Below are 22,898 nucleotides of genomic sequence, written 5' to 3' on the forward strand. Positions count from 1 at the left end.
CACGCCCAAGAGAGCTAACGGCATACGCAACTTCTTAGCGAAGAATTTTCCATATTTTGACAGAAAAAACTAAACGAGTCCGGATTTGAAAACGCATTGCCAAAGCTAAATTGAATAATGCACCATACGTCCGAACCTTGCACCATTTGGTGGAGAAAAGAAGATGAAAAAAGGAAATAAAAAGAGGCGTTTAGTTTCTCTCTTCTTCCTTCTTCATTCATCTCCTGTCCTAAAACTAGATTTTTTTGCATTTGCGATTACTCTGACACACCGAATACGAAGGGGATTAAGAAGAACAGATTAGGAGAAAGAAAATCGAGTTCGTTCCGCATTTGTCTCTTTTTTTTTCTGGTAATTTCCAACAATTTCTAGGTTTTGTTCTGTTGTTAATTTATCGATTTGTTTTTCCTTCAATTTCTCGATTTTTAGGTTTAGTTTCGAGTTTAAATTTCGATGCCTGTCTTTTTTTTTTTACTGATCATGCTATCGTGTGGTTGTATTGTTTGATTTTAATTTTTAGTTTTTTTGATTTTGCGTTTGGTTCAACGATTGAAAAGTAACGATATTGAATAATTGATTGATGTGCAATAGGTGAAGTTTTTTACGTTGCCTGAGCATGAGCGGCACTCCCTAGTGTGTTTTTTTGCCGTCAATTGAAGTCGTTTGAAAGGAGTGGATCTTGCAACTTAATAATGGATTTGGTGTCTAGTTGCAAGGTATTCATTTCTTGTTCGGTTCACTTTTTTTCTGGAGCTTTTTTAAATGCATTTTGATTTTTTTCTTTGATTTACTTTATATTTTTTGTTTAGTTATGCTATACATAGCTTATTATTGAGGATTACAGATAGGTTTGTTGTTTGTTTGTGGGCTACCGAATAATCATTTTGCATTAGCTGCGAGGAGTATTAGGGGTGGTGCCATGGTGGGATTTTAGCGATGTCACTTTGTTTTGTATTATTTTTTCTATTGTTATGCTCTTGGTTTCCTTGGGCAACGCACAGTTGGCATTTTAGTCTCTAAGGTCGATTGTTATTATGTGTTGGACTCTTGGAAACAGCCTCATAGATGTATTCCTTTCAAAGCTAATTGATATGCAAACACAGTAAATTATACAGAGTATCAATGTTGATAACAATAGTGACAAGGAGTTTGTAAATGTCTTGTTTTGTGAGGCATTGAGTAGCAGCGTGTAACATCGTACAATTTTCCTCATTCCTATCGCGAATATTGTGAATTTCCTACTCAATAACATGTTTGAATATTCTTTGTACTTGAATAAGTGGACCTTCTTATGATCATCCAAGTAGATGTTGACATGGATTGTCTTGAAAGATATTTAAGGGCTGTAGATTTATGAAGGGGTAACAGATAAAAGAAAAACAATATGCTATAGGTTATAACCTACATGTTAACTTATAAGCGGGATACAAACATAAATTATTTTATCAGTGTTAATGAGAATACTAATCTCTTTCAACATATTGGATATATTGTTTCATTTTAATTTGTTTGAGCAGAGTAAGAGAAGAAATGAAGAAACAAGTTGTTACTTTCATAATGGAAGTTATGAAGTTGAACAAGTTTTTGCAGGTTTTCTTAGACAATAAAATAAATAATAAAATTGGTTTATGTTGAAACAATCGTTCCTAGTTTTGTGATGCTGTGGGTATCTATATTTTAACATCTGTTGTGAGTCCTTGAAAGTTCAGCCCTATGTTTGTTTTTGTTAGTGCACATGCTTTAGCAATAAGTATCTTCTTTTAATGACATTTTGATATACTGTTTTGTTGATTTCATTTTTAGTTGTACCTTGTAACTTGTCAACAAGCATGTACCTGGAAGGGGTAAATTTTTTGTATTCTTGTGTTAGTTGTGTATCTATTTGGTTCCATATGTAGTCATGAGTGAAGCAGGCATTATGTTGTAGTCTAACACTATGAAGGACATGTTCATTCTTTCTTTATTCTTTAGTGCTATTGCTTTACAATCTTAGGTGCCTTTTTTTCTTTGCTAGTATAGTTTTGGATTCATGATTTTTATCACTGATATGCTTAGGATAATTTATGTAGGAAAAATTGCAATATTTTCGGATCAAGGAGCTTAAGGATGTGCTGACGCGAATTGGTTTTTCTAAGCAAGGAAAGAAACAGGTATTAGTGGTTATATATTGTTATCATTGGTTGACAGGGATACATTTTAAAGTTGTTTTGATGTTTTGCGAGTTAGTTTGCATTCAACAACATTTTGACATGGTGTTTGATTGGTGCCACCTGATTTCTTGATTAAAAGGTTATGGTTTATTTGCTGGGCTTATTGTCTTCCACATTTTTGTTTAATTAATTTTTGGTTCTCAATCCTTCTATTATGGGCACTTCTTTTAAGCCAACTTTTATAAAAGTGTATTTTTAAGAAACTAAATTCAATATAGTTAGCGGGGATTTTTTACAAGAAAGTTCATCTTGAATGCCTTAGCCTCCACAGTCCACATCGAAAACTCTTTACATAATAAAACTTAGAGTAGTATGTATTTTTGAAGAAACTAAGTTTAGAATTTTTTTTTCTTGGCCCGTAAGTTTATATGAATGTGCTACACAAATTTTATTTCTTAAATGTTCCAAAACTTTAACAACTTATTATGACTGTTAACTTATTACTCTTTGATTTTACATCACAAGTTAGATACGCGAAAATTTAAGGTCATTATTTATTGGAACAGTCTCATTTTTAATTCCAAAATTATGATGGCTCTAGTCTATACTAGAAAACTTTGGTATCCATGCAAGAGGGACATTACAGATTATGAGTTTGTGAATAGCAGAACTTTAGTTCAAAAAATTGCCTATCATAGGGGAGAATTATAATATTCAACTGAAGAAAAGCTAATAGCATGCTAGATGGAGCTTTTGCCAATGCAGAGAGGAGGTTAAGGAGATGCTTTGCAAGTTTGCTTGTTTCTTTTAAGGAACTGAAGTTGTTAATGTTTTATCCATGTATTGTGTTTTCTGTGTAAGGAAGGGCCACGTTTTGAGCATGGTTCCTTTATGTATACTTAAACTTTAAAGTGTAGTTTTGGATGCGACTATGATTACATATGATTATCATATTATCAAAAATGGTATATCTAATGAAAATGCTAACAAATATGATTTGGAAGATAAGGATGGTATGACCCTCAAATCAAAATTAACCTTATGGTGATACTTGGTGATAATGAATCTTGTCTCCTAGTTTAATTTTAAATATGATTTTCATAAACTGCTAGTTGCAAACAGTTTCGCCGTAAATTTTTTTAGTTTTACCGCTTTGAATAAAGGAGTTTAATTTTGAAAATTGGTGAACTTTTGTAAACATAATGTATATCAATTAATATGCTCATTAATATAATGGACAGCCGTGTCCCTAAGTTCACGTTTATATTTTTGATAGAATCTAAAATAGTTAATGCTTGACGAGTGGTTCTGAAATCCTTACCTGTCTATGCAACAACTATTATCTATTTCAAAATTGAGAAATAGCGCACAAGGAATTTTTTTTCTATTGGACAAATAGTGTTTCAAGGTTTCCATTGATCTAGATATTGTTTTAATAATTTTTTTGAGCATTGAGTTGAGAAAAATATAGCATTTGCTTGGTTAATAGAATTTGGACTTGATTTAATAATGTAGCTAATGGATTAAGAGTGAAGGCTTTGCTATCTTCTGCATTTTTCATGTGATTTTGTGTGGGAGGTACATGATATCTATGTATTCTTGTCCTAGATTGGAGTCACAATTGAAATATTTTTGAATAAAATTTCTTGATGCCTTAGAAAAATATTTTGTACAATTGCATACTACCATATTCTTGTGTAAATGGCATATTCATGTCAATATAAATTAGCTTGGTATTGCAGTTTCAATTTCCACTTGCAGTTGTGTATGCAAGTCTTGATAATTAAATATGCTTGCCTAGGGACTTGTTGACATGCAAATTGACTTTTGGATGAGCTCTCGTTCTTTAATTAATTGCTTACATATGTCTGTAAATGCTATTTTCAGGATCTAGTAGATCGAATTTTGAGTTTTCTTGCTGACGATCAAGGTAGGTGTTCTAGTTACAACCACTCTTTGAAATTTTTTGTCAATACTTGTTATGTTTGAGAGGAACTAGGGTAATTTATGGATCTTTTGTTTGATGCCATTAAGTGTTTTTGGTAAATGATGTATAAATATTTGGTTGAGGTTTTGGAATGTTGAATGATGTAATTTGTTCTACAGTTAAGTTTTACATATAGGTTCTGTGTTGTGTATTAAAAGGAGATTATTGTGTTTGGTAATCGGTGAAAATTTATTGCATCATTCTTGTGATTCATTGTAATCTGAGTTCATCATTGAATAATTGAAGTCTTTGGAAAATCTTGGTTGATCTATTTCATTTCTGTATTTCTATGTTGCTGTTGCTGTTGCTATTGCTTTGCCTTGTGGTTTGCCACCGATTAAGTTTCATTCAATGCCTTGATCCTAGGTTGTATTTTTAATATGGAATTCAGTTCTTACTAGGTCTTGGCCGAAAATCTATCTTGAAGTTGAATTAAATAATCCAATGTAGCAACATAATTTATAGCCATATGCTGTTTGAAGTTCCCAACCAGTTACACAAGGATGATCATGAACCGAAAAAATTAGCAGGGAGTTACCCGAAAAATAGAATATTATTAGATTGGTAGGGAATATGTTTCAAATTTAGAGTTGAACTTGAAGATGCGTGATTCAAATTGCATTTTTTAGTAAATAGTTTTTAAATATAATAAAATATGATTAATTTGATATCTACCCTCCTATTCATCATCCAAACTAAATTAGAAACACATACATGATAAAACAAAGAAAAGAATAATTTGTGAATTACATCCTTAAAAGTTGGCACTTTTGCGAATTACAGCCTTGATGTTTATTTTTTGTGAATTACAGCCACCAAAGTATAAAAGTTTGCTAGTTAAAGCCAAAACACAGAATTCCGACCAATTTGGTGGTTGGAATTTTAGGGTAAGTGGTCAGAGTTTTGTGTTTTTGGCCTGAAACATGTAAACTTTGATACTTTAGTGGCTGTAATTCGCAAAAAATAAATATTGAGGCTGTAATTCACAAAAGTACTAAATTTTTAAAGTCGTAATTCGCAAATTATTCTAAAGAAAATGGTGATCACTACCATAGAAAATGTAAATTAAGAACCACTAGATTGCAAGAAGGAAAAGGTGCTACATACAAAGTTTTTATACTGCTTGTCAATCAAATCTGACACCTAGTTTGAAATCTACATTCAAATTCAGTGATTTTAATATGTACTCAATTGGCTTTGTAAATTATTCCAAAGCCTTTCTTTACTATTTCAAGCATCATTTGCATTCTTTTTTATGACATTACCGGACTTCCAGAAAGGCTTGCGTATTTTGATACTACCTATTGCTTGACCCTTTGCGTGGTTGATTTTGTATTGTTGTAACTTCATATTTTGCTTATAACTTCTAGCTTGGCTGATTGTGTTTTGCTTTGTTGTGCAGTTTCCAAGTTGTGGGCAAAAAGGCCTGCACTTACAAAGGAAGAACTAGCCAGATTAGTGGATGACATCCACAGGTTCTATAACGAGCCTCATTTTTTTGTTTTCCATGCCCCATGGTGAAAGCTGTGTTATTGTAGTCATCCATACTCCATGCATATACATCCTACTAGAATTGCTGTTATTAAGGAGATTAGCTGATGTATTTACTCATTATTTATGTTAATACCAGATTTTATTTAAGATTAATTTTTTAATAAGCTTTTCTAAATGGCTCGGTAAATCATTGGAGATTCTTATTTATGTGATGTTGCAAATGAGTTTGCAATGATATGTAACAACCTCTTTGTTATTGCGAGATTAAGGTTGTTGTCCTTTAAACCCTGCTTAGGTGGGAGCCAATTAATGGAATTAGGTTAATGGACTGGAATGTTTTTCATATTAGTTAGTTGGTACTCTTAAAATGAATGTTTAAGAAGTGAGAATTTTAGTCTTACATCGTTTTTCAGGTTATGGCACGTCTAAATCATATAATTTATTCATCAATGATTTCTTTAAGAGGAACAAAAATTTCATACATACTTCTAAGAGCTTTTTTAATGGGCACTTGAGGTGGTTGCTTGGTTTCAGATTGGAGATGTGATGCACCCATTTTAATTGAAGCATTCCATATTATTTGTGACCAGGAAAATGCAGGGGTCTGGTGCTACTGAATTGGCGACTAAAGTGCAATGTACACCGGATACTGCTATCGTTATTGGTACATTGAAACCCAAAGAGGAAGTCGATGACGCTGTGCCTATGGACATGAAAATTCGGTGTCCTTGTGGTAGTTCACTGTTTACCGAGTCAATGATCAAGGTTTGTTCTTCTTGCTTCATTGTAAACTCCATTAGCATTACATTTCTGTTTGGAGCTAGAATCCTATCACTTAGTAACATTCTTATGTTGAGCCTCCCATATCCCTGTGTCACTCACACCGTGATATAATGTTTTTTTGATTAGGAAAAAGTTACTATTAAATGACGAACATAAAAGGTTAGGGATGAGGTATCACTGTAAAGAGCAAGAAAATTGGCTCTTTCTTATGGCCTATGATAAAGTTGATGTATAAAACTGGCTCTCCCAAACTGTACCATATATTATTTTAAATATTAAATTACTATATCTTTGAGAGGATTTAAAATTTGTTGAATATCTTGTATATGGTTAGGTTTGAACATACGTCTGTCATAATTGAGTACATTAGTTTGAGTTAGATTCATTTGAATGTGGAGCTGGTTTTAAAATTTTAGTTTTGAAAGTGAATGATTCTTAGAAGCTTCGTTGATAGTTGGTATTAGTATTGTCATTCTATATTTAACTTGTATGATCACTTGTGGAGTTGAACACCTGTTTCGAATGATTGTTAGGATAGTAGGAACTACATGCTCGTAAATGATCCCATTCCCAACAATATTTTAAGCAATAAGTTTTCCCTATAAGTTTCAATTACTAGTAAAAAATTTAATCAACCTCTTCGGAGATTTATAATTGGTCGATGTCCCTAATTATGCACTTTGTATATGCAAGTTGGAACATCACATGGTTTTTCGGCTTGTTTCCTCTTTGGAGGAATGCTGAAATGTTCTTAGTTGGATTTGGTGATATGGTGTTATCTTATGACCTAAAGTCATGCAATGAGCATGGCTTATGAGCATTAGTTAAGTTTTGGGAGATGAGGTGTATGCTAGTACATATTAAGTTCTTTATTTGAGTCATTACTAATTACTACTCTACCTTTTATTCTCACCTGTACATTTTTCAATTTTACCCCTCTCCAAAGTTTAGCCCTACATTCTTTTAATCACCTATTGTCAAAGCAACCATATCATGTTGATTTAACCGCTACTGCCATCCAAGACTGCTGCAGGGACATACCCACTTGTCTCCCAATCCCTCTCCATTAGAACTACAAATACTCAGCTGGCTAATTCTGCTGCATTCAAATAAATTACTTGGAAAATGCCAACTCCTCTAAAAATTAACAGTAGATCTAGATGTCTTTTGAGCAATGACACTAGAAAAAATGGGAAACATTTTTGAAATGAGGCCTGGTTCCCTTGAACCACGTTTCAAACCTGGGAATATTTCATTTGAGCTGCTCCGCACAATTTTCTGTGATGGTGAGAGATTTCAACAAATATGTCTAGAGATAGATAAGGGGATATGATTGGAGAGTGAGAGTAGGGAGGAGGTTGGGGGTGGGAAAGCGGGTGGGAGTGTGGGTCGGGTTTGGGATGGTTACTAGTGGGGGAGAGGAGTGAGAGTGCATGTGAGGTGTGATGTATTTTTAAGGAAATCCCAAGTAAGTTTGAGAGGTAAAAAAATTAGGGAGGTAATTGTAACACCCCCGCCCCTTGGACCCCGGTGACTACTCATGAAGACTGTAGACTGGACCCACAGACCAACACAAGTCTTTTCAGCGCATTTTGGCCTCACTCGTGCACACCGGAAAACTTCCCAGGAGGTCACTCATCCTAAGATTGCTCCCCACCAAGCACGCTTAACTGTGGAGTTCTTAGCTAACGGGCTCCTATGAAAAGAAGATGCTTCTTGTTGATATGAGTAGTCTATCAATCTTTTTTCAAGCTAAATTTGGGGTATAACACTCACCCCCATTTAGGAATACAACGTCCTCGTTGGGCTGTAGTTTCAGGATCTTTTCCCCCACTAGGTGCACTGAACACACAATCAGCCATGGTCTCAGGGTTGCTCTGAAACCATTTGTAACACCCCAGCCCCTTGACTGTCGGTGACTACTTGTGGAGACTGTAGACTGGCCCAACAGACCAACACAAGTCTTTTCAGCGCACTTTGGCCTCACTCGTGTGCATCGGAAAACTTTTTAGGTGGTCACCCATCCTAAGATTGCTCCCCAAGTTCTTAGCAAACGGGCTCCCATGAAAAGAAGATGCACATTGTTTATTTGAGTAGTCTATCAATCTTTTTTCAAGCTAAATTTGGGGTATCGCAGTAAAAACTAAAACAAATAGTGCAGTATTGAACAATTGTTTTTTTGGTTGTGGTAAGCTTTATTGTACTTTTGCGATGGGATATTAGGATGACCACTCACTTAGAGTATATCTGTTTGGTTCTATATATTTTATCATCCATGTCTGTTAACATTTAAATTACTTTTCAATGAATTGCTTTCACTTTTGTTTCTGAAAATTTTTAAATTTTGTGGACAGTGTGAGGACCCAAGATGTCAGGTGTGGCAGCACATTAGCTGTGTTATTATACCAGAAAAGCCTATGGATGGAATTCCACCACTTCCATCCCAGTTCTATTGTGAAGTTTGCCGCCTCAATCGAGCTGATCCGTATGTATTAACAAATCCTTGTAGGTTAATTTAAGGTTTCATGTCTTTTTTGATCGTCACTTGTTTCCTGATATGGTTTACTTTCAATGATGACCAAAATCTGATGATTTGCTCATTAACCAACAAGTTGTAAACGCTTCGAGTTGGTTGGATCGTTGGAGTGTTTTCCTTGATTTTTGCTTTTCTATAATTTAATCATGTTTATTTAACCATACCGTGAAATATTCTACTGAGAGATCTGAATATGCCACCTTTTGATTTGTTATAAGTACATTTTCTTTGGCAGAATTTCTTTCCTTTTGTTCTCTAATTAAATTGTATGTGGAGTTTTGAGAGACATGCTCGGTGCTTTCTTTCTGAGGCACCTTGGGCTACGAGAACCTTTTTTGAATTCTTCTTTTGAAGGAGCCTTGTGCCTTTTATTAACCTTGGAAGGATAGTAAGGTTATCAGCTTTTTGAAGCATGATTTATGAGTATTTAACTTTCTTGCAAAAAATATAGCCTTCTGCTTGGGACTCTAAAAACACTTGATTAGCTTTTTGTTCTTATAACGCGTGTTTGTTGCTTCTTAAGATATCCTATTTGTAAATTGTTATTTTGCATTTTGTGGTACTTTGATCTTTCTAAATGAATATTTATGTCCAAGTTACATTTTGATTCATGATATTATATTCATTTTATTACATTTTTATTGTTTTTTTCCTAATTTGTTTGTGTTGATTGATTATCCCATTACCACAATGTCATTGAGTAGCTTACACCTAGGTGAGGTTTGGGGCTCGCATGTATGCAACCTTACCCATGTTACTGATTTTTAATTGACCCTTGGTAACAAACATCATTCACAACTTTACATGGATAAGAAGTACACATGATTTATTTGTTTCGGTTTATCATTGCAGTTTTTTTTGTAGTTGTAGACTATCCTCATCTTCTCTGATCACATTTGAGGTTAAGATTGTCTTACTAGTCTTCCATCATTGTTCAGATTTTGGTCTACCTTGGGACATCCTTTATATCCTGTGAAGTTGGTGGCTCCTAATGTGCCGATTGATGGGTAAGTAGTTTGTTCTTTTATTGGGAAGTTGTGTATGTGTTGTTTACTGTTCTTTGAAAGAAAGAATTATATTGTGCTAAAATACGATTTCATTCATGGTTGTGACTTCTCGGCCTATATTTTGGTAGCAGTAGGCTCGAACTTTTACAATATTGTATTGATGCGGGTAATATTTTCACCTATGTTACCTCCGCACATCCTGTTATCAGTTTTCGACACGTGTTTGGGTGGTCCGGTGTCTGACTCGGTGTTGCTTGAAATCATTGCACACAAATTTGGTCACAGACACTTCAATGGGCAAATTTAAAATTAATTTTATAACATATAACAATAAAATTAACTTAAAATTTTTTTATTATGATATTAAAAAATATTTAATATCCACATTTTTTGATGTGTATTGTTTAAATAATATCAGATTTCACATTATAATGCCAAAGCCTATTTATCTAGAACTCGTTTGGTTGATATAGGAAATAAATTCCTGTGGAAATTTCTAACTACTTGGAAGTTACTTCCTTTGTCTATGAATGCTAGAATTTACAATTGGCACGTGAATTTGGAGTTATCTGGACTCCCTCTTGTAGGGGTGAAAGTTCGGTGTTCGGTTTAGACTTTTGATGAAACCAAATCAAACCGTATTAATTTCGGTCTTTGTTTTTTCAGTCCAAATCCAAACCTTATTATATTCGGTCTCCATACCGCACCGAACCGCATTACACTACACCAGACCGAGTCCAAACCGCCAAACCGAACTTTGTAGACCGAATAATATTCCTTAGACCGAATTTGTAAACTTAGACATAAACTCGATCAGATTTGAAACAAAAATATAAAACATTATAATTTCAACAATTTTATAAATCAAGCTGTACAACTGAGTATCATTTCTAACTATTTTTAAAGAAAGATGTCATAAATATTAAATCTACCAAAAACGAATATATCCAGAAATATCAGACTACTCTACAAAAGCAAACGAATATATCAGACAATTTTACATATCAAAAGTGAAGGAAGAAGTCATTAACAATTACTGTCTAATTGCACAGAAACATCAAAATGAAAAACCAAAAAACTAAAGTTGAAGTTGAATAATGACCGACCTGAAAGAGTAGTAAAACGATCGAAAGATGATCAAATTTACAGGACCGAAGTTGCCGTTGAAGGTTTAGGACGAACAAGACTGAAGAGATTTGCTTCACTGTATCTCTGATTATCTTTCTCAAAATCAAAGAATAAACTTAATGGATTAAACTAACACAAACATAATATCAATAACCCTAACGAAAATCAGTACACCAAACCTATAAAAACAGAAAAAGAAAACGAAAATCAATACAAATCGAAAAACTTGATAGATATTAAACGAAAATCAATAAACTAAACTTAAAGAGTAGAAATACCTAAAACTCAAGGGTGAAGATGAACAGATTTGAAGAAGAAAGGGCTAGGGAGAGATTGGAGGTGGGTAACTGAAACAGGAAAATGAAATGAAAGAAAAAGTAAGAAGATTAGGGTTAGCCGTTAGGGAATAAAGAAAGAAGGGAAAATGAAAATGAACTGGGACGGGTATGGAATTGAATTAGGGTTAGCATGTGAAATGTCATTTTGGGCCTGGGCTCGGTGTTCGGTCTCATTATTCGGTTTTCGGTTTTGAATATTCTCAAACCTAATCCAAACCTAATTATTTCGGTTTTTGAAATTTCAAACCTAATCCAAACCAAATTTCAAAAAACACCAAACCATATTTGTTATTTGGTTTAGTCTGTTTCGATTTGCGGTTTTCATCCGAATAAGTCTCATCCCTACCCCTTGGTAATTATATTACTGCACTTTGTAGGAATTTTCACTTCCTGTGCTCAACCAAACAACTATGTAACTAGGTAATTCCTAGGAAGTAGAAATTCCAAGGAAAATTAGCTGTAACCAAACAATCTACTATTTAAAAGGTTCTATAAATAATGACAACCCTAAAAAAAAATTTAAAAGAAGAAAAAATTATGTAAGAAAAAGCTAAGAATAATTACATAAGTGGAGTCAAGTCACGTGGGAAGAGAGAATAAAATGAGAAAGAAAAGTATTCTGCAACTTCCTTTTTCCCCATGCATTTTGACTTTCCGTTTTTCTTCCTCGCCCTTTCTTCTTCTTCACCCTTCTTTCATAGGAAAATTAATCATCAATGGTCTTAGAGAAGACAAAATCTGCGGAAAAATTTTTGACCTCATTATATGTCGCTAATTTCGTCCTTCTCTTTTCTCTTGCTTTTCCCCCTCAGCTCCCTTCTTCTCTTAATGTTCTTAGATGGTGTGCTTCAAGGTGTCATGTCCAAGCTCACCTTGCCGAGTCAGATCCTGTGTTCGTGTCGTGTGGACACGGGTATGACAATCATTTAGGCATTTTCGGGTCATATAGTTTTGAACTCTAAGTCTTCATAAGATATTGCCTGTGAGTATCTTCCGTTTACAAGTAAGATCTGTTTGGGGGAGTGCATGAGTGTGCTTATGTTTTAGATGGTTTATGCTACCATGGATGCACTGAACAACAAATAGCGTTTGCATAGACAAAGCATTGCAAGAGATAAGATATCGAACATGATTACATGGTAAAGAGAGTAAAGAGTGTTCGGGGATGTGGACACTGGAGAGTTCAGGAGAAGAACATATCCATTAAGCCTATTTTCACAAAAGACAAAGATGGAGACCAAGGAAGGGGCCATTCTTACGAGTTCACTTCATATTACAATATGCCAAAACACAAAGACTTTGATTTGTACAGTTATAACAACAATAAAGTGAGTAGTTCCTTGTTTTAGTTTATTAGTAGGAAACACACATGTAATATTGAGGCACAAGGGCCAAAGGGTCCTTAGGGCTTAGATGCAAAGTGAAAGACAATGGTGCGGGCCTTGTGTAGACAAGGTGTTCATTATTCTGTCAATTTACATAAATGGATCCACTATTCTGTCAATAAGTAATGGGCCCGCCAAGGACTCATCTTTTTAAATCTAATTTTATTCTGTTAATGAAATAAAATGAAGTACTAGATATCAAGATGCAATTAAAATGAAGGAAATGTATATAAATGGTTCCACTATTCTGTCAATAAGTAATGGGTCCACCAAGGACTTTGACCTTTCGTCTAACATATTCCAAGGTAAAAAGGAGGGTAAGGCAACACATGATGGATTACTAAAGAAAAATGTAGAGAGAGGTGAATCCTATGCACAAATTTGTGTACAAGGGCATAAATGAGATGAGGCTAGTCCCATTAAAGAAAACAGGGATCATAGAGAAGTCAACGTAGGTTAACAAGAGAAAGGAGTTGGACTGTACTTAAGTTTCTTTTAATAAAACAAGCATTGTTTAATTTTTGCCCTCCCAATTTGGATCACTGATTTTCTACCCGTGTTATTGTGTTGATGGATTTTGCAATGCTGATTTATTTTTTTGAACTGGCACTGATTGTGAAGTTTCTGATACTCTGCTTCTTCATATCCTGCCGCTATCCATTTTATATTGGACCCCATTTCTAATTTGTTTTCTACCTTTTTTCCAGTACAAACCCTGTGCAAATTGCTGAGAAAACATTTCATCTTTCAAGGTCTGACAGAGAGTTATTATCAAAGCCGGAGTATTCTATTCAGGTTAGTCAATTGCTGTAGTAAGTTTAGAGATGTCTTATATGTTTCCAGGCTTCCAGCTACATTATTTGGTTTGCAGGTGAATTTGAGTTCTTGAGGTTAAAATTTAGAATTCCTTTTCTAATTTGCAAGAAAAGAGAATTAACACGTGTTTTTCAGCTATGATTGTTGCAACACTGGAATTGGTAATTGACGATGACTTGAATTTTTTGCAGGCTTGGTGCATGCTTCTCAATGATAAGGTGTCTTTTAGAATGCAATGGCCCCAGTATGCAGATTTGCAGGTCAATGGTAAACATTTATATCTCATGTAGATTTGAGTTAATGTGTATTGGCAGAATTTTTTCTCATGATTTGGTTACTTGTTCAATCATATGCCTGTATGTTGAATCTTGTTGATATTTGTGATGTTTTCTCTATTGCATTTTTTTTCGTGTAGCTGAAGTTTTTCCTTTTCCAGCTGAGTGTGCTATTAATCGGATCATTGTTATTCTGTCACGGAGGAAAATTAAACACATAATGTATTTTAAGAGAGGAAAATTGAGTGTGACCTGCTTATACTCTATGCAGATGTTATCATTATTCTATAGCGCTTGCATCAGGACCCTATATGGTCATGGTGTATCACTGAACATCACTCTATCATATTTGCTTGTTTTTCATCTAATCTCTGTCTTGTATTCTCCCAAGAAAAAAGGAACTGAAGTGGGATCAATTTTAGTTGAATAACTCAGAAAAAGTCTTCCTTTTGATTTTCCCAATTCTTATTTTTCGCCACCTTTTTCATTTTATTGCTACCACCCTCCAAATGAAATTATGAATTTGCCCCTAGACTATAAAAATTACAACTTTGCCACTGGACTTAAAATTTCTTATTTATACTAATAATAATAATAATAATAATAAAAATATTTAAAAAAATAAATTAAATATAATAATTGAAACAAAAATAAAAATTTAATAATAATTATAATAACAATCACAATAATAATAATAATAATAATAATAATAATAATAGTAATAATAATAATAATAATAATAATAACAACAACAACAATTATATTAATAATATAATAATAAAAATAAAAATAATAATAATAATAACAATAATAATATAAATAAAATTAATAAATTTTAAAAAAAAAAATACCAGTCGCACAAAAGTGCGACTGTACCTAGGTCGAGTCGCACAAAAAGTGTGACTTGTATTATTTTTTTTTTAAAATTTTTTTTTTTTGAATTTCGAATTATAAAATTTCTTATGTTTAATTAATTTATTTTTTAAGTTATTGTTATTTAAATAATAATAATAATAATAATAATAATAATAATAATAATAATAATATTTTAAAAAATAAATTAAATATAATAATTAAAACAAAAATAAAAATTTAATAATAATAATAATAACATATACTAAATAAAAGGTTCGTGGAAGCAAGGTATCAATGTGTTTATCATCTAATTCTCTTTGCTTCCCTGTTATGCATCACATTGTTGCCTTCATAACTGCCTTCTCCACACTTGTCACCCATGCCTCTTCCTCTCTGTCTCCCCCAATCAGCCTTGCATACCATATCCACTGTTATCATTAACAAGATGGACCATTGACGACATCAACGGATCAACCATTTCGGTCTCACTATTCTTGAGCGACAGCTCTTTCAACTCATTACCACCATCAGTAAGATGGTGTATCGGCTACCTTATACACAAGTCCATAGAATTTATTGCTTCTTTTTTCTGATGGAGTTAAGCAGGGGAAACAAAGATTGAGATAGCAATTGGGGGTTAGTGAGAATTGGGCTTTAAACATTCCAACATCATCCCCATACTTCTGGAGCAAGTTGTATAAGCTTGAGCTGTTGAGTGCATTGATGGTGGATGGATTGAGTGTGAAAAAGTGGCAGGTATCTTCTCATCTGGTGTTTGGATGGCTCCAAGGTTACAGGGGTCGGATGTATGCAACATCACCTTTGTCATAGTAGAGAGACTCTTGTAGCTTGACCGTTAATTGCAAACATCTTCCTAACTTCTCATGAACAAAAAGCAAACGACTCAATGAATTATTTTATTGTAAATTGGAAGAAGTGAAGTTATTTATCAATTGGAAGAAATGTGATCTTGAGAAGCTTCGAATTGGAACTTGGAGCATATATATTTTACCCTCTTTGAAGCCCTTTTTGAGATCTGTCTACTAGAAACTTCGTTCAAAAATTGTGTTTGATCAAGTTCTGGGTGATAAGAGATTAGAGATTAGAGATTAGTTGAGAGTTGAGACAGACGAACAACTATATCAAGGTTTGGATATTAGCGATCAGACATTAAGCATGCACCAAAAACTACTTGATGTAGACTGTATATTAGAGATTTACCTTTTCTTTGTTTGTTTGTAAGGAGGGCTTTGGGAGTCGGTCATTATTGTGTATGTTGTTTTAGGAACTTTGTTAGTTATACAATATATATCTGCCCTTGCTTAAGGGGTTCTGGCCATTTCTTCAGTGAGGTTTAAGGTAGTGCTTGCTATTGCAGGACTAGACTAGGTTCTTTTTTGCATTCTTGATTCTTATTATTTATTTATTTATTTATTTTGTTGAAGCTATTATTTGAGAAAGTGTCGCTGTATGGGTTGATATTAATTTGCTATCTCGCAATGCAAAAACAGCTAATTTGAGCTGTTATCCAATATTATGATTGATTTTTTCAATAGCTTTTTCACTGTGCATGTGAGGCAAATAAGTGTCAGAATTGTTTTTACTTATTATACTCTCTAAGGATGACATGTTGGAGTTATTCAACTATCTTTGCCTTTTTTTTTTTTTTTTAAAGTTTAAAAGATGCTTGATGTTTGTTTAACTTGCTCTTTTGCTAATTGGAAAATAAAATTTGATGTGCTGCATGTTGGATATGTCAAGTTTTTACTTTAGTGATAGCTAGAATTGTTTTTTTTTCACTTAGAAATAAATGTATGTTAATTTTTTTTTTTGTCACAGGTGTGCCTGTTAGAGCTTTTAGTAGACCTGGTTCGCAATTGCTTGGGCTTAATGGTCGTGATGATGGTCCAAATGTGAGTTTTTCCTTCTTCCTTCCCTTTTTTTAAGGACTTTACTCATGCGCATGATCAGTAGTCTTGTTGCTATTATGGCTTTATTTGTCAACTTTGTTGCTTGTTCTTGTTTGTTCAGATATCTCAATGGACCAGAGATGGAATTAATAAGATCTTATTATCCGGATGTGATGCTCGCATTTTTTGTATCGGTGTTAGATTAGTAAAGCGGCGTACTCTTCAACAGGTATGATTATCTTTTCAAATTTTCTATGCAGTAAAATCAGCAAATAATAGGCATCTGGGTGTTTATTGGATCTTTTGTCATATGTTGCAAAGCTAAAAAACCGAAAGTGCAGATTGAGGAGTAATATTGTTTGCTCTTGCTCTTACGGAGTGTTTATGGAGCACCTAGTTAAGCATGTTTCAAATTTTTACATTGTTTTGGGAAAATTTGTCTTTTTCATTTTGGTATTATCAACGAATTGCCTGAATCAAGTCTTGGTAGCTAACACTTTTCGTTACTAATGAATACTAACGTTCATGTCCTGCAATGTATTATTCTCCATGGAGAGGATGTTTTCTTGCTTCTGTTGCTCCATTGTAACAATGTCTCTAAGCACCTTAAACAGGTGTATCTGGGCTCTTCTCTGTACTTATTTAAGGATCAATCAGTCTTTGTGTGGCTCTTGTTTTACCTGGTATTTTGTTCTTTTCAATGCCATATCCCGTCTTAGGCATTTTCTAACCTATATGCGTATGTGTATAGTAAAACAACAGATTTATTGTTCTACAAGTACGCATTTTATATTGATTATTTAGAGCACAATGTTCTCTTGAGAAGTGAAAATTTTGAGGTATTTACCTTGGATTTAATACTTTCTATTGCTTTGGGATGAATCACTTCTGTGAAGAAGGAATTTCTAAATGAATCTCTAGTTTTATGATTGCTTTAATGAATGTATCCTTTCTGTTTTGAGAGTTTCTTTTTCTTAGGTTCTAATAATCTTTACTCTGTTCGTTTTAACTAAGGCATATATGCTTAATAGTCCTGGTGTCCAAAACTGGGTTTCATCCCTCGTAAGGTCGTATCATTGTAGTGTGTACCCGGTTAGTAACTTCCTATGGGAAGTTGTATTTACTGGGAAGTTAACTGAGTCTTCACTTGTTTGGCTGTCCCTTGCGGATTGGTGTTTTTTGGGAACTGTCACTTGAAATAACAAGCTTTTTAATATTGATTTTGCAAGTAATAAAGTAGAAAGTTACGAAAACTATAGCGACGTTATGCCATTGCCTTGCATAACTCCTTGTTTGAACCTCAATTACCAAAATTTCAACAGTTTTCCGTGTCTACTACTCTACTCCTCATCACTCATGCCTAGTTGTACTAATTCTTCAAATCCTTTTAGCATAATTTGCAATAAAGAGTTGGAAGGAAAAAAAGGAAGAAATAAAAATAGGATTTGAAATCTTTGCCCCTCAAGTAAGGAAAGGTATAAAATGTAAATTTATGTCTAAAAAACAAAATTTTCAAGCAGGAAGAGAATGGGAGGAAATAGAGGGGTAAGGAAGGGGATAGGAATAGAGTTGTGCCATTTACTTCATTTGGATAGTAAAAGGGGGGAGAACGAAACTGAAAGGGAGGAAATTGGATGGAAGACATTCTCACATATTGTACAAAACAAACCGTCCCAACAATGGAAAGATTGGGAAGGAAGACATATCCTTCTTCCCTCTCTTCCCCTTCTTACCCCTTTCTTCCCCTTCCTTTCCTTGATTGTCATCCAAAATTTTTTTGAAATGTGAGTGACCATGGGGTTTGGGGGTTGGGTAAATGTGAATTCCCGAATGGGAATTCCGTAGTTTTGACATCCTTATTTTTCAAATTTTTCTAGCTGACCAAGTAAGAACCCCTTCATCAACTTCCTTAGATCACTTCTTGGGACATCTCTCGGGAAACAAACAAGCTCTATGATTGAAATTCATTTATTTTGGGGCTTTACTTCTGTTGACCTTGCTCTTTTCATCTTTAGTTTTGTAGTTTAATGTTGGCCGCAATTACTGTTGCTCTAAAGTGGCATTAAAATCACCGAATTTCAGATTCTTGTTTTTATTTACCTCTTCTTAGATATTGAGCATGATTCCTAAAGAATCAGTTGGTGAGCTCTTTGAAGATGCTCTCGCTCGTGTGCGACGTTGCATTGGTGGTGGGGCTACAGAGAATGCTGATGATAGTGACAGTGATTTGGAAGTTGTTGCAGACTCGATTACTGTTAACTTGCGTTGTCCTGTAAGTACTCTTGTGACTGTATGGAGAAAATAATTGTTCTGTCACGTAACATCATGTGTCAAAATGGAACCAGAAATTTATGATGTTTAGAAATTGATCATTTGCACTTCTTATTTTTGTGAAGTAGCAGATAATGTTTGCATACGAAGGTCAATTGGAACAACCTCTTTGCTATCATAAGCGCAAGGTTGCGTACATTGCAGCCCACCTAAACCTGCCTATGCGAGAATATTCGCATCATGTTGTAGTCATGTAGCATCACCAAAATAATTTGTTTGCCTTGCAAAGAAATTCTGCTTCTGTAAAAATGGAGATCTTCTCCGTTGTCAAGTTCTGCTACTGATGATAGTAGATAGATGAAATGTTTTTGGAAATTGGTCCTGTTGAAGTATGTTCAATTTTAGATGTTGCTCATAACAGAATAAATGTCTTTTTAAGGTTGATGTTACTCTCGTTACAGAAGAAGTGTCTTGTAAGGTTGTGTACAGATTAAAGATTTACAGTAGGACAATGGTAGTTTGAGTGACATAATATGGAACATTAATTTTTTAGGTTAATAGATGTAATATGGAATGTGAGTCTGTCAGATGTTTACTTTTGGCTTATGCTGATTTTGGGTTTTTTTAACCAGATGAGTGGTTCAAGGATGAAGATTGCTGGACGATTCAGGCCCTGTATGCATATGGGTTGTTTTGACCTTGAAACATTCGTGGATATGCAGCAACGTTCGAGGAAGGTAAGTAATTATCTTTAAAATCTCTGAATCCTTCCTGTTTGAGAACATTTATAAAAAAAAGCTTACCTTTTTCCTTTTTGCAGTGGCAGTGCCCAATATGTTTGAAAAACTATTCTCTGGAGTCTATAATTATTGACCCTTACTTCAATCGCATTGCAAACATGGTACTTTCTCACTTTTCATTTTTATAATATAAAAGAATGGTAGATCACCCTACACTGAGAGCATAACTATCAATAATTTATGGTTTCCTTCCAGATGCGGTCTTGTGGTGAGGATACAAGTGAAGTCGAAGTGAAGCCTAATGGTTCTTGGCGTGTTAAAGGTGACAATGAATGCAGAGATCTTAGGCAATGGCATCTGCCTGATGGAAGTCTGTGTCTTCATGACGAGGGAGAAAGCAAACATAAACCTGAAGCATCTAAGCCGATTAAGCAAGAAAGCACCTGTTTGAAACTAGGAATACGGAAGAATAGCCATGGAAAATGGGAAGTTAGTAAACATGAGGAAATGAATACCCATTCTTCAGGTGATAGAGTGCTAGGAAATTTAGAGAACGGTGGTCGAAAGGTTATCCCAATGAGCAGTAGTGCCACTGCTAGTGGTAGAGATGGTGAAGATCCAAGTGTTGATCAAGATGTTAATGGCCATTTTGATTTATCTATTAGCAATGGATTGGAACTTGATTCTATATCTTTGAATCTTGATCCTACATTTGGGTTGACAACTCAGAATGCTGTGGCTACGAAAGACGCAGAATTAATTGTGCTCAGTGATTCAGATGACGAGAATGCTATGATGGCAAATGGGGTCATTCATACCAATGGGTTAATGGATAATGGTGTTAATTATCCTGTTGATCCTCATGGAATTACAGGATCATATCAAGATGACCCTGGTCTTGGAGTCGGTGGAACTTCATGTCTTGAACTTTTCAATCCAGATGATGAGTATGGGCTGCCATTGTGGCCGTTGTCTTCCACTACCCAAGGAGCTTCCAGTTTTCAGCTATTTGGTGCTGATGGAGGTGGCACAGATCCTCTAGCTAATCCACATCTTTCTACTGTAAACTGTCCTGTGTCCATGAATGACTATATATTGGCTCCAGATACGGCTATGAACCCTGCAACTTTGATGCCTGATTCTACTGTTGATCATTCCAGGAATGACCTAAATGATGGCCTAGTTGATAATCCGTTAGCTTTTTGTGGAGAGGATCCATCTCTTCAACTTTTTCTTCCTACTAGGCCTTCGGATGCTTGTGGACCTACTGATTCAAGAAATCACCAGGACATAGGCAACGGTATACGTAGTGATGATTGGATCTCTCTTAGGCTGGGAGATGGTGGTGGCAGGAGTAATGGGGACTTGGACTCTAGGAATGGCTTACATAATGGACAACAGCCTCATTCCCGAGAAGTTATGGAAACAGGTTTGTTACTATTTTATCTCCAATATGTTCTTTTGCATCTGGAGTTCAAAAGACTGAAATAAGTTCTGATAATTATGGCCAGATGGATTTGGGATGCTTCCCATTCACACTTCTGCAAGAAATGCAGATCGTGTCTACTGTAACAGGTGTTTTTAGCTAGCTTTCAATGTACATCGTTTAATTAGCAAGCCCCTCGTTGATGCTGAGTTTAGTCCAAGAAGGATATGCACTTGAAGTATTCTCTAGTTTAGAATTTTTGATGGGTTTGCTTGTAGAAGTAAGCCCTTTTGAGTGTAGAATTAAAGAGTCTGCAATCAATAGTTAGGGTTTGCCTACCGTAGGGCTTAGTCAGAAAACATGAGTCTAGCTTGTTTATTGTTTCAGTGAACAATTATGATCATATGTTTAGTTATTAAGTTTGGATCTTGGAATTAGCAGAAATAATTACACATTCATGTTTTCCATTTACATGGGAGTGGGGGAGTGGGAGTGGCTACGCTGTCTAGATTTCATATACTCTGAAAGCATAATAGCAAAATACTGTTTCCACCTGCACGGATGTAAAAGAATTTGAGCAGTCAATCGACACTTTGCATGGTGTATTAAGGTATTACATGGAGGCCTGACCTATTTATTGTGCTGAATAGTTTTTTAGTTTGTTCTTCCAGGGGTTGTTCTCTTTGCAGTCTATTCTGAACATATTTGTCTCCTGGTTTAACAAAAAGTATATACATGTCTCCTGGTTGTTCTATTACAACTTTTTGCATTAATATGTGTTTGTTTCTGTATTTCCAGCTTCTTTTCTTATGGGCTCTAATGGAAGCAAATCCGAGAAAACTAGAGAACGATCAGATAGCCCTTTCTCGTTACCTCGAAGCAAACGTTCTAAACAAAGGTTGTTCCTTTCAATCGATTCTGACTCTGATTGAGTGCTTTTCAGTGGGTTTTTACTGATCAAATGTTCCAGGCATGAAAATAGTTGACATTATTGGCGGTTGTGAAGCTAGCTTGTACATAGGAACTTGACGTTAACTCGCACTGATCACCGAGAACGGAATGGTGGTTAGGACGAATATGAGTAAATATGGATCTGTCACAAGACGGATCCATATGCCTCGGTATTGGTGAGCTGGAACATCTCTTTTCAGCTTCGCATTTAGCCGGATGGTACATATCATTGCTAATTTCTTTTAGCAGGACAGTAATCGGCAGACAATACTAGTAGGTAGTAGGGCATACTTTTTGATGATGAAGAAAGTACGATTTGCTAAATTTGATTATTGGAGGTATTCAGACGTGATTTGCTCCGAAGGCTGTGATCGTTTCATGGGTAGTGGTAGGGAGTTCGTTCAAGTTTCAAGCTTTACGCACATACAGCAGCCTCCTGTTTTTAACGGGGCTTATAGCCTGTAAATGTATTATGGGGATGATTTATTTATAGAAAACGTGTTTCTTTCCAGACTCCCTATTCCCATCCTTCTATTTTCCCTTTCCCTCCGAAAGTGAAAATTTTAAAGTATGTTATGTTATTATGCAGGATTTTAACGTTTAAACGGCAAAGATGATTTTTCAGTGCCTTAAAACTTCATTTTATCTATAAACAAGTATAGTTGTTATGCCATGCTTTTGGCCTTGTTGATTATTAGCTGCAAGTGAGTATATATGTAAAATGTAAAATACTCAAATTTTATTTATTGTAGATTCCATTTATTTGGGCTAACGTGGGTTTATTTTTACGGATTACATACTGCATATCTGCAACCATCATTTAAATCTACCGAAGCCACAAATCTC

The 22,898-nt window shown here is 34.7% G+C and overlaps 1 protein-coding gene across 1 annotated transcript; it reads left to right on the forward strand.

Annotated features, from left to right (window-relative positions):
• The first annotated feature begins 79 nt into the window (after positions 1–79).
• LOC130805244 (E3 SUMO-protein ligase SIZ1-like) lies at positions 80–22,824 on the forward strand. Its single transcript, XM_057669930.1, has 17 exons — positions 80–351; positions 592–716; positions 2,070–2,150; positions 4,038–4,080; positions 5,540–5,612; positions 6,222–6,396; positions 8,769–8,899; positions 9,889–9,957; positions 13,516–13,603; positions 13,816–13,891; positions 16,594–16,667; positions 16,786–16,893; positions 18,775–18,936; positions 19,568–19,672; positions 19,756–19,836; positions 19,931–21,104; positions 21,900–22,824. The coding sequence occupies exons 2-17, from the start codon at positions 693–695 to the stop codon at positions 22,031–22,033; spliced, it is 2,598 nt and encodes an 865-aa protein (XP_057525913.1). The 5' UTR covers positions 80–351; positions 592–692; the 3' UTR covers positions 22,034–22,824.
• Positions 22,825–22,898: the final 74 nt, after the last annotated feature.

Source organism: Amaranthus tricolor, chromosome 1 (genome assembly GCF_026212465.1).
Source record: "Amaranthus tricolor cultivar Red isolate AtriRed21 chromosome 1, ASM2621246v1, whole genome shotgun sequence".
NCBI lineage: Eukaryota > Viridiplantae > Streptophyta > Magnoliopsida > Caryophyllales > Amaranthaceae > Amaranthus > Amaranthus tricolor.

Bases quoted from the DNA above. Each gene is read 5' to 3' on its own strand.
- LOC130805244 (XM_057669930.1), top strand. From the start codon at position 693: ATGGATTTGGTGTCTAGTTGCAAG. The intron at 4,081-5,539 runs GTAGGTGTTCTA...TTTGTTGTGCAG, and splicing joins TTTTCTTGCTGACGATCAAG to TTTCCAAGTTGTGGGCAAAA. The intron at 13,604-13,815 runs GTTAGTCAATTG...AATTTTTTGCAG, and splicing joins AGCCGGAGTATTCTATTCAG to GCTTGGTGCATGCTTCTCAA.